The following is a 13,015-nucleotide window of genomic DNA, read 5'->3' as shown; positions in this document are numbered from 1 at the left end:
ACTGGTGAGGTATAAAGATGTGTCTGGTTCTGTGGAGGAGGGCATTCATTAGCTGTGATACAAAGAGGGATGATGGTTGATCTCAGATAATTAGTCTGCTTGATCCTTTTGGTATCCACAAAGAAGTGCCACCCTATAGAAAAGTTTCTTGGTGACTGTGTGCTATGATGACTAATACACTAATGTGATGGTTGCAAGTTGGTCTGTGGATAATGGGAGAGCGATAGTGAAGACTATTGATTTTAGGTACTCCCCAAGGCTTTGAAAAGGCTATCAAGCAAAAAAACAAAAACACACGCACACAAAAAATACAAATGAAGCACTATGTCTACATAAAAATGTTGAAATAGTATTTAAGAAATGTACATGTTTTTAAAATCTGATTATAATGACAAATGTGGCCCTTTTAACAGAGTTCAAAATCATATAGAAATGGGCTGACCTTATGAGCTGACTGTGTCCATCCCTCCATCTATCCATCCATCCGTCTGTCACACTACATGTTGAACACGATAACTCCCTTGTTTTTGCACCAGTCTTCACCAAACTCCTAGCCTCATGTACTTTTCAGATTGCATTTGACCATAAACTCTTGATTTTATTCAACTGTGTGATTAATACGCAATAAAGAGGACCCTGTGTGGGCACTGTTTTTATTTGATTTGATTGTTATCACCTGCTTACTTTTCTAATAATATAATCTTTTTATTTATTTGGTAAAATCTTGAAAAAAATACTCTTTTGTATTGAAAAACGTTGACAAATACATACAGTACAGTACTGGGCTAAAATAAGTCAGAGAACTTTACTTGTTTACATTAACAGAGGCTAAATTAGGTTTTTTGTTGTTGTTTTTATTGACTCAGAAATTAAGAACTGTCATACATTACGAAGATTTACACTAGTACCAGTAATCTGTAAAACAATCAGTATTGCTCTGTACCACAACAAATAGGTTCTGTTTCAATCAGTATTATTCGAATACATTTGCTCTGAGGCATATTTGGATACATTCTTGGTGGTTGTACATTGAGTATCTGACCTTTCATAGAATGGAATTCTAAGCAAATAATCTTGGATTATTTTCTAGACCCTGCCGCTCAATACTCAAGCAAGCTAATAACCAATTGATCTCTGTATAACAGCTTTCCAGTTGATAGCATTTTTGCACTATTGTAAGCTCTATAGATTGATCTTCAATATTTTAGGTGGCATCTTCTTCAACCATATTAATGATCTGTTTTAATTCTCAAGATACATGTAAATAAGTTATATATAGTGAATTTTATACATTTAATTTAATTTTCTTTATACTGTATCAACATTATTTTATTCCAATAGAAAAAAATATATATAGGTCAGTTCATTGGATAACCAAAGATATTTGACTTTAGATAAAACAATATTTTTTAAAAATGAATGCTTCATATTAATAACCCTGTTTTCAAATACAAAAAAAAATATCTAATTTCAAACTGGTAGGACACAAAGGTAACAAATATATAAATACTAATAATAACATTAACATTTATGTTACAGAGATGATTATAAAAATAGTCAGTTATTTGTGATTTCTGTCGACAATGAACACATCCAGAGAGGCAGAGATTCACATTTTTAATTATATCCCTTCTCAAAGTCAAACTCTAAACAAAAGGTTGAATATGAAAAAAAATATTGTTTTCATGAATGAATAACGTTTGATGTCCCAGCATATAATTACATTTGAATGATGGTGCCTTTCTTTTGCTTTTTTTTTTAAAGCACCAGGTAACAAAACAAACAACAACAACTGTGATAAGGATAACTGGTGCTCTTTGGCATTTTATGCTATGATAGCTTTAAATAATTGCACATAGTTATGTGTTGTTGGTGTTATAAGCATAGTAGCTCTATAATATAATCCGTGTGAGGATTCTGGTACCAGATCTGACCAGATTATCAAGATGGGGGGGGGGGGTCCTGGTTGTTTTCAGATGTTATGATTTTGTTTCATTCCTAAAAGAATGCACATTAATTTACCTATGTACTGATCATCCATAAAAATGTTCACATGCTAGCAGGTTAGTATGGCCCAGACGAATGGTTATGTTAATCCAAGATAGGCCTAAAGTCCCTTTCAATGGACTGATAACAATCAGATTGACTGCTTCTGGAGCCTGGTTTCACAGTTTGGAGGCTGAAGGCAGAAGTTCACAAGCCAGCGGCAGAATGGGGTAGAAGTAAGAGAAGTATTTTTGGGTCACTGGTGCTAAATAAATAAATAAATAAAAATAGCTTTTGCTATGCATCTTTCAAGTTGCTGATAAAACAACAGAGGGGACTCTGTCTTGGGGCTCTTTCATTGTTTTCAAATAATAAAAAACAACACCCTTTCAAGTTACAAAATGCAAAATTAACAAGAGAAAGTTATTTCAAAGACCTTAACTTAATGTGTTTGTTTATTAATTTGTATTCTCCTGAGTAAAAAGCCTTGATAATAATTACCGGCAGCCAGTGGATAAGAACCAGGGTGATTGTGAAATACAAACTCAAGAAATGTAAATTGCAAAAATGTATCAAAATCATTAAATTCTCTTTTAGTGATATCCAATCTGCTGATTAATAACGTCTTCGGAGAGGACATTACTATGAAGTATTCATTATACTTCATTATAATTAGTGAGTGACTAATGGAAACGCAGATGAAATGTTTGTCCTCTGATTAGCAATGCTAAAGGTCTGTGGCCACATCACGCGTATTACGCTTTGCCATATTTCAGTTCTATTTGCAGTGAATATTGTTGCCACAATTGCTTATCTTCAGCGAGGGGAAAGCAAGAGCACTGATGGAAAAAGGCAATGTTGCTGCAACTAGGTGTAGAACCCCTGTGTTCATTAAACTGTCAAGCAGCAGTAATCAGGGTCCTGTTTGTGTGAATGTTAATACGGTATGCCAGAACTAATTGCATCATCCTGGTATAGGAAGGAACAAAAACTCATTTTGATATTTCAAATCAATACTTATGGAGTTCACTGGCTGCAGTTCAATAAATGCAAATTATAGTATTTGAAAAATGGCATTGTCTCCTGTTTGGTATTTGGTATGTTGTTTTTTTTTTGCTTACTTTGAATGACAAAAAATACACCAAAGAAACTCGCTGTTGCAGGTTTTTGTTTTCACAATGTCCCCTTTTAAATGATTGCAACAATTGTCGTATTAAGATTCAGCACAATTTAGATTAATTGAATAGAGCCCAGTGCCTATTCCACAGACATTCGCAGACAATATCACTGTGATGTACTCTGACCAAGTACTTTCTCGTGTTAATTGGGAAACATCTGAGTATACATATTCTGTATAGAACAAAACCGATTACTTCAGTGCAATGGCACTTTAGGAGAAATTAAAAGTGCAGTGTGTGCATATAGGCAAACATCTCAATTAAGAGCTGTAATTAGATGAATGCCCTTTTAAGATGAAGTTAATTAACTACTCCCTGAAGGGTTCATTTATATTTTAATTAACATTACAAGATCCATTCAAGGCGGCCCTTTCAGATTCATTACAAGTGGTGTAAGAAGAACATACGTCATCATGCTACAGTAATTGATACTCATTTTTATAAAAACTAAAATGTTAAAAGAGTGTATTATAATCAAATGTCCGGGGTTGCATTACAATCTGTTTAATGATGCTGTTCTACAGGGCTGGGAAACAGTTTCCCTACTCCCATGTAGTGTATATCAATAGTCTCTACCATGCTATCAATTATGCCAAACAAATGTACTGTGCCATGATAATATAAATGGCAATGGGGTCCACAACTTCATTATCAAAGATTCTATAATGATATTGACTACTGTCATATTCTCAGGTCATAGTGATAAGCCTGAGTGATTGAGCTTTTTGAAGGAAAAGGGAATTCTATTAAATGGCAGTCAAACCATATTTTACTCTCATAAACCAGTTTCAAAGCCAGAGCCCAGTTTCATTTATCTTTATTTTCCAAGCTTTATGGAGGAAGGCAGAGAAGTGTCCATCTGTTCATCCAAGATTGCACGGAATAGCAAGTGGTCAGACGGTTTTAACTGACAGAGGTCAAAAGGGCCTCTTGACCCTGTGGGCTCTTGCAGAAGTAATCAGAATGCCGTGGCTGATGTACAGCTGGATAAAGATGGCTGTATTTTAATTGACAATGATAGCCAGAATAAGCAGCACAGTCGTTTCTGAAGGAAAACAAAAAGTATCCAATACAGTAATTTATTACAAGGCACACACTCGGTTGTTTTACCCCTGCCGTGGCCAGAGAAAGCAAAAAGGTACTCTGACACTTAACTGAAAATGGATGCCCTGCTGCGATCAGAGATGCATGGTGGTCAGATGATTGCCTGTGCCATTAGCTTGGTAATGTTTTCTCCATTGTAAACTGCTCCTCATCTTCTTCCTGTGCATCAGCTGCAGATTGAAGGCTTTCTCGTTTGTCTTCTATTTTTCTGCCAATCATCAAGCTGCTGTCCACTGTGCACATTTGGAGGAGGCCATCTTTTACCTATTGTCAAGCATCTCCAGTACACAGGACATAGAGGTTTCAATCCCAATTGACAATAAGTAGATTTTTAATACAACATGTTTTTGTTTTGGAAGAGGAATGAGTATATATTTTGAAACTCTTGTAAAATCTGGCATATTGTCGAGAACTACGCAACTTGTATCTATTTTTTTAAACTGAATATTTCACATGATTCTATTGAACTACTTAAAAAAGAGAGTGCTTTACCAGTACTAGTTTTGTAAAGAAATAAATAGTACTGCATTTTAGTTGTTTGTGCTGCGCACCTGTGCACTGTAGCCTGCAGACTGTCTGTCTCTTCCCATTGGATCAAAATAGTGGTACATGCATGTGAGTTATGCTGTAGAGAATTTCTTCTCATGCAAAGAGATAACATACATTGATGAGTGTATCACCAAATGCCAACAGTACCAGATAAACGTATTCTAAAAAGATCCCTAGAAAGCTGAAATGAGATTTATGGAGAATAGATGATGATAAATGTGAGGCTTTCAGCAAACATGAACGTGAACCTGATAACCCAAAAGATAAGTCTGTTACAGGTGCATTGCACAAGACACACCAAGGCACTTTGATTAATGAATGGACCTCCAATAGTGTAAGCAGATGGGAAGTGATATTATAATGTAAATGCAAAATGATGAAATCTGCTGAAAATACTGGATGATTTACACAGTACTCCTAGAAAATTCAAACGTTTTATGTGTCATGAATGAAATATTAACAGTTTTAGAAAATATTAATTAAATGTTTGAAATGTACAAAAAAAACCTCTTTATCTTCTATAACCAGCAGCTATAAACCAGAATCCAATTGCACCAAGCAGACATGCTTTTATTGATCCGCATCATTTTCTTTAACCAAAGAGCACACACACATATATATATAGTAACCTTTGTTGTGTATGTGGTACACACAGATGTAGAAGCTGCTGCATCAGATAATCGATATTTTCATTTTAATGCTGAAACAATGGAAAGGGACACATTTAGTATCATACCTGGTTATTTGTATGCTCAAGCCCTCTTACAGTCTTTTCCCTGCTCAAGTACACACAAATATTACAGGCTCTGCCTGTTTGATGTTTGCAGCAAAAAAAGGCAGCCATTTTCTAGGTTCAGCTTTAGCTCAATGTGTCCTAGTCACATGATGCCTTTCTTTCACCCTACCAATCTCATTTACCTTGTCATATAGTATTGTCGTCGGCTGTAGATAGCATTATTGCAGAGTCATTTCTGTTTTGTTTTTTAGATGTGTACATATTAGTTTAGAAGAAACTAACAAGAAAAACATTTCTTATTAATCATTTTTTGGCTAATAAATAAATAAATCACAAATGCAAAACTTGTAAAGCAGACACATGCTGTATTTCTTTTTTACTATGTTTAAGTATTTGAATTAATTCTGCGTACCATACTTTTTTCCAAAATTGTGTAAACGGTGATTAGGAAAATATCAAATAAATATGTTATCAAGTGTGAAAAGTAGTACTCAAAGCTTTACCACTTTCCTGATGGACAGGCATTAGAAAGAATAGATATGCTGAAGGGTTAATATCTTAAAGTCATGGAGTTTGAAATATAATAATAATATGAAAATAAGTGTGTTCTGTTTCTATGAAACCTATTATCTTTATTAAATAAAGACATTGCTGTGTTGCATTATCTATTGCTGATATCTATTAACAACCAAATGGTAAAAGTGTTGCAACTTGTATTTGAGTCCTTTAAATGATAAAAATGTGAAAGCGCTTTTCAATTGCCCTTATTTCCACAGTTGATTTCACCCTAATACCATCCTCAGTGCACTGTAGTTCAGGGTCAAAAGATTGAACTGGCAAGGTCAAGTGGACTGAAGCTAACAGATTGTTTTAATTTGATTGAAAAGGCATACATGTTATGTTTTGTCACAAACAGCAGTAACATTAATATCAGATATGAAGGTGCTGTTCATTTCTCTGAATATATGTATTTATATAATTCTATAGCTCCATTATGAAGTAGCTGTACAAGCTAAAAACAGGTTACTTGCCTTTTATCTGTCTGTCTATCTATTGCTTTATCCATCTGCAAAACATGTTTTCATAGCATTTTTAATCTTCGAATTCTAATGTCTAATAAGTTCACATGAAGACTCTGAACTATATGGAACAGCTAATAAAAGCCACTGGTTTTCTTTTTATCAGTCATTCTTTTGAAATGATACTTGGGGAACTCGCTTCTGAGAATGTTTCAGTCAAAATAGCCATTTTCAAGTCACCAATTTCCTTCTGATTTGGAGCTGTGCATATTTAATTCCTGGCCAGGCTCTCTCTAACTGAAATCGCTCTAAGGTTTTATTTTTCTACTCACTGGCATTTTCGTGTGTGATTTGTAGTGTATGTCCTTAAAGTGCTAATTCCACAGTGTTTAATACAATACTTCAGTGTTGAATTAAATACCAGGTGTTGCAGTATTTTACAATGCCCTTAGCTGTTTATTATGTATTAGTTATGTTCTCATGTTTTGTATACATGAAGGTGATGTTCCCTTCCAATCTCCAGCTCCTTTATTTCTTCTTTCTGAGATACTGTATAGTGCTATACTATTTTATGATGAACAAGTAAGTTACCTTCACAGGTAAAGCTCTGAATTCTCCACTGTAACAAGTATGTAGTATCTTTTAATTAGGTGTTTAATGTGGCACATCTTCTATTATATTATTAATATAGCTCTGTAGCTGAGCTTCAGAAATGTGGCCACTTGCCAGAGGCGAGCTCAGAGCACCCAGTCTTATCTGTAATAATGAACCTCAAACTGCATAATGAAGAAGCGAAAGCACCTTTTTAAGAGCCTCATGTCAATTAGGCTTTAGATTGCGAGTGTGTATGTAGTTGGTGCGTATGCCCTGTTGAATTGGGTGTTCCTCTGGGTCGCTCGCAAGTCAGACTCATTAGTGATCTTCCTGGTCAGGAAAGCTTGCAGTAATTATGCTTTGAACACAAAAGTTGTGGTGTTGCAAGTGAGGGCTCGGTGCTGCTAGCTATTCTTTTAAAATAGCTGCAGGGAAGGTGTGCACATATGCCAGGAAGCTATCAGCAGCGGCATGCTGTGGAGCAGCATCTGCTCTTTCTGTCAGTTTAGAAGGAGCAACAACTGTGAGGGCAGATCCTGAAAAGAATCTGTGGTCAGTTAAAAACTGCCAGTCTCCTGAAGGAAAACTCAAACTCTGTGCCTTTTAAGCTGTCAGACATGTCATATTGTTAGGGCTGCGTCTCCAGCTGAATAAAGCAATCTATCTTCCTGAATTAATCAATAAGGAAATCTGGGGAAAATACTAAGGGTGAAATAGGCAGAAAAATCAAAGGATTTTTTTTCTCTGTTTTGTTTCTTGTTCTTTAAAAGAAGCTACCATCTAAAACACTGATTAACAAATAAAAACTGTTCTTATTATCATTATGTTAATTGAACGTGGAGTTTTGAAATAGTTATTTGCTAGAATTGAATATACATATAAAATATAATGTTTAAATGATTATTATTATTGTATTTTTTTATGAATTGAGTTTGTTACATGGTCTAATTATCTCAGGAGTATATTCTCTGCAGATTTAGAGTTCAAGAATAAAGGAAAACGACAGGGTTCTAACACAGAGTGGAACTAGTCAGGGTGTAATCTAATGCTCTGCAGTGACTCCTGCTGGGGGAGGGGGTGGTAGCAGCCAGTGTCTGTTTATGATTAAAAGCCAACTGTGAAGTTGCCAGCAAAGGGATTTTTGTCGATTTCTCATTTCCTTCACACCAGAGAGCCACTTACACCATCACCACGGCACAATACCCCCTGCCATTCAGGGATGAGATCTGGAAACTTTACCACATCTCAGTCTAGATCTCTGCCTGCCTGGAAATGCTGCCCTTAAAGGCTCACATCACCTTCTTTTTTCTCCCCAGTGTGTGGAGCTAGTGCACCAATGCTTGATTCTTCACACCTGCTTCTGCAGCAGCCAGGTTACAGGCATTCAGGCTTATAATGATTCACATCCACCATTAGATGGGTAATATCTTCTCCAGTGGCTTTGATATGAAGGTTCTACAAGAAGCATTTCCCCAATATGCAATGCTTAGTTTCACAATATTTAATATATTACCTATTCTGTCCCTTTTTTTGATGTGCTATGTAACAAGGTAATTCCCCTGGCTGCCTGCTCATTTTTTAATCGTCTATGTACCTACCTACTGTATTTTTGTATCTGTTTAATTGGTCTGCACATACCTGTACATTTTCAGACAGAATAATACACCTGCACTTGGTAATTTGCATAGCTTGGGTTCACAGTTCAAATGGAATTATGTAAACTATGAGGTATTCAAATCCAGAGCTTAGATAAGAAAAATAGCACCTCACAATACTGCAACTGTGTGCTATTGATAGAATTGTATCATATGGAATTTTTGGGTGGAAGTGGAGCCGTGTACAATCTGATCAAGGAGACAGAGTATCCTAGGGTACTACAGACCCTGCATATCTAACTTGATTGAGAGCTGAGGGCTTACCTTCCTATTAGAAACATGACCCTTAACCCGTACTCTAAGAGAGACAAGAGTCTTAGAGAGAGGCTTTTAAAAAGCTAGAAGAAGCTACCAATAATGGAATAGCTGCCCCAGTTACCCATTGAAAGTATAGGATGAACAGGAAGCAACCTTGTGAAAAAAAAAAATCTAATGGAACTCTTCAGTGAGAATAACAGCAAGAGTAAGATGCTAGAGCATGTCGAAAGATCTTTTAAAGGGCAAAAAGGTAGTCAAATGGAACAACTATTACTTTTGAAGAAATGTGATTTGAAACCAGCAAAAAACCAGAAAATGTATAATTGTAAAAAAAAATTTAAGACTTGTTGCTTAATAATAATTCCAGTGTTGTGTTCATTTTTATGATGTTCTCAGTATGTATCATCCCAGCTTCATTAGCAATGTGTTCTTATATATATATGTGGACATTTAAAGTAAGTGCATTAATGTGAGAAGATGGCAAAAAAAACAGGTTTGTTTAATAATAGTACCTGAACATATGGAAAATGAAAGTTTTACAAGTGTAACATTTTGTATTTACGTTGTATCTTTTTTAGGTTCCGATTCCAGAGCTCATTTTGAGCCCTTTCACAGTGTTGCAATTGAAAGCCACCTCAGTAGACAATGGTTTTCATGTCCTAACATTCGACGTGGAGGGACTTTTGGAACAGCTACACCCCAGCCCAGAGGAAAGGTCAGATCTGCTGAGCTCCTATGACAGCTCTGAAGCCCTAAGAAGAGTGGCAAGCTTTGATAGAAAGCAATCTAGACTGAAAAGGAACAAAACGTCGGTGTCCCTTCATCAAGTAAATGAGTTTGTACGAGAACGCCTATTCCAAAGTGAGAACAACATTTACAGTGCTGCTGATGAAGGAATTGGCATGCTAAGGCGAAAAAAAAAAAACTCTAGAAGGAGCCAAAAACAGGATCTGGGAAAATTGGATATCAATAGAACTGAAGATACAGCAAGACTTCTATTGTCCTGCCTCTTCCCATGGGGTACAGATGGAGAACTTGATGACCTCTGTACGAATAATCTTGGTATCTTCACACCTCAAGCTCCAGTGTCTTTTGGTCTACAATCAAAGAATGGTCACATGTCACTGATACTGCCAGGATGGCATCCACAGAAAATGAGTGGCACGAGTGAGAATGGGCCTTATAATTTAATTTCAAACAAAGTAATGCAGCTGGCGAAACAGTACACAAACAGCAGTGCTGCAGAAACTTCATTTCTAGAAAAGGCTGAGGATAAGAAGGAGGGGGACTTTGGATTGGAAATTACTTCCTATCTGTTGTCCATTGTTTTAGTAGTCAGCAGTCTTATGAGATTGCCTTTGCAGACAGATGAGTCTATCGAACATGACAGGTATGGACCATAAGGGGTTGTGATGCCACTGATAAAAATTCATTATCTTCTTATCCATTGCCCTAATATCACCCTCAACGTATTTCAAATAATGCAATCAGTTGTATTTTTCCCTTACTTTCATCTGTCATTTATTAACATAACTAACCCATTACAACTGATACTAGCTGTAAATATGCGCACATCAGTACACAAGATCTCAAATGCTCACTGTTTACACTTATTTAATGATTTCTCATTTGAAGAAGGCTAGAATAGTAAAGCTTGTGCCTTGTTACCGTAGGTTTAAATATTTAGTATGGATTCTGCAGTGTTTACCTATAGATTAATTCAAATCCCAAATGGATCATTGCTTAATCTGTAAATAAACAACAATGTCAAATTAGGTAAGGATGTTTAAAACTAACCTGGATGTTAATAGAATTTACACAATTACCCTTATCTTGAAAAAAAAAAAAAAAACAACATTGTTAATGGTTTGCCATTCTCTTTTCATCTTATTTGGATAATATCAGCCATTGCAACCATCAAAAATATTTTACAAGCAATGTGTCCAAAACATGAACATTAAAATTGGCTGACGGCTCACATGTGTGACAACACAGCATTCTACACGGGTATTATCATAGGTTATGGCAAAATAACGTTAGCATTTCAACTTCGAAGATTATTATACTGTTACCTCACCTGTTTAATGAAATAACAGTTTTATATTAAGGCCTTTGTCTTTACTTAAAACAATATTGTATCTTAAATCTACATGCCATATATGTAATACTCCCCCTGTGTTTAATAAGAACACCCTTATAAGTAATAACTGTGGTATACCATGGTAAAAGCATAGCAAAGTGTAGTAAAACAAAGGCATGTTCTCATGCACTTTTGAAAACTATGGTAATCATGATAAGACAGGGTATATGCTTGGTATAAGCATACTAAAGCATGATAAGGCACATTTACAGTACGGTGGTATAACAGCGCATATACAACCTGTTTTTATTTTTTCCAGACACGAGGAGAATGGCTCTCACCTTTATAAAAGGAGAGGTAAGAGGCATTTATATGCATCCAGCCTTGGACTTTATCAACATGTATTACTCAGTAAGCTCTGTACAATCATGTTATTCTACTGATTCAGACACTGTGAAACAGTGTGCACTATAAATAATTTGAACTTGTTTTACCATTTATTAACCTAATGGACAAGCAATCTGATTGGTTACAAGGTGGTCATTAAACACACAGCTGAGAGTGACATGCATTCAGTGTAAAAAGGTTCTAGGTGTCCTGCCATTATTCTTTACAAACAGAAACATTTCCAAGATGTGATACCATGTTTAAAAAATAAATAAATAAATTATATACTATATATATATATATATATATATATATATATATATATATATATATATATATATATATATATATATATACACACACATACACACTGCTGTGCAAAGGTCTTAGACACATTCAGGAGTTACAATATATATCAATGTTATGAGCATCAATAATTTAATCAACGCCTCCACTACTGTTTTCTACTATTATAATAACTTTGATTAATACAGCTTAGTTTGGGTGAGAACAAAACCAAGCTTGTCATTTAGCAATCTTTAATTCACATTGATCAGAATCTTCAAAAACTTGTGATCACAACAACTCAAAGTAAACTACACATGAGCAGCTAATATGAAGTGTTGTAGTAGCTAATCCGTCATATTTACCCAGTGGTGCTCAACAGGGGGGACGCGAGAAGCATCCAAAAAAAGAAAAAAGTAAAACGTTTTTTTTAAATAAAAAATATATACATGACATTATGTTCTGTTGATAGCGTGGGTTGATTCTATGGTAGTATTAAAGCAGGTTGATTCTATGGTAGTATTAAAGCAGGTTGATTCTATGGTAGTATATGTTACATTTGAAAACAATTGGCCCGTTATTCACAGAAAATGTCTTCCTTCATGATAGTTTTCTTGATTGTTGCAAACATGTGTTTAATGAAAGCCAAACTTTATTTAATAATTGCTGTTCTTCAACTTATTGATATGCTTAGCAATAAACTGTTACCTTTGCTTAGTCTGTTTTGAGAGTTAAAGCTTTAAAATAGGCAAGTGAAAAATAAATTCTCTCAAATCACCATTATTTGTGGACTTCATGTATCGGGAAAATTATGTTTATTTCTTCTTTTGTTGAAACCTTTCATAGCCAAGGATGCTGTCCGGTATCCTCTTAGAGAAACAGAATCTCTGAAAAAACTGATCACCAGTTGGCAACAACAGTCAGTTGAGGTAAGAAATGATACACACTGCCAGTGAAACTGTAACATTTGAAAGTGATGACACATGACCACAGTTTGAAATTCCATATCAAAATGTAATATGACACACTCTGGCCGATGTCAGTTTCAGGTTTTTTGGACTTTTATTCTGTATGAGGAATATTTTGAGAAATATAGCTCCTGTCATAACATGTTTTGATATGTTTATACTGTTTTTGAGGAAATTTGACAGTTAGGGAACCTGGTGTTTGTCTACAAAACTGCA

General features: G+C 35.3%; 1 protein-coding gene across 1 annotated transcript in view; it reads left to right on the top strand.

Annotated features, from left to right (window-relative positions):
* The window catches only part of LOC117429433 (WD repeat-containing protein 72-like), a 65,807-nt gene that overhangs the window by 30,474 nt on the left and 22,318 nt on the right, over window positions 1–13,015 (top strand). The window contains exons 15-17 of the mRNA XM_058998729.1: window positions 9,658–10,469; window positions 11,479–11,516; window positions 12,678–12,760. Of these exons, the coding sequence (XP_058854712.1) occupies window positions 9,658–10,469; window positions 11,479–11,516; window positions 12,678–12,760 (933 nt within the window). The remainder of the gene's footprint in view (window positions 1–9,657; window positions 10,470–11,478; window positions 11,517–12,677; window positions 12,761–13,015) is intronic.

The sequence above is a fragment of the Acipenser ruthenus genome, chromosome 24 (genome assembly GCF_902713425.1).
Source record: "Acipenser ruthenus chromosome 24, fAciRut3.2 maternal haplotype, whole genome shotgun sequence".
In the NCBI taxonomy this organism is placed as follows: domain Eukaryota; kingdom Metazoa; phylum Chordata; class Actinopteri; order Acipenseriformes; family Acipenseridae; genus Acipenser; species Acipenser ruthenus.
This window is presented reverse-complemented; position numbering and strand designations above follow the sequence as displayed.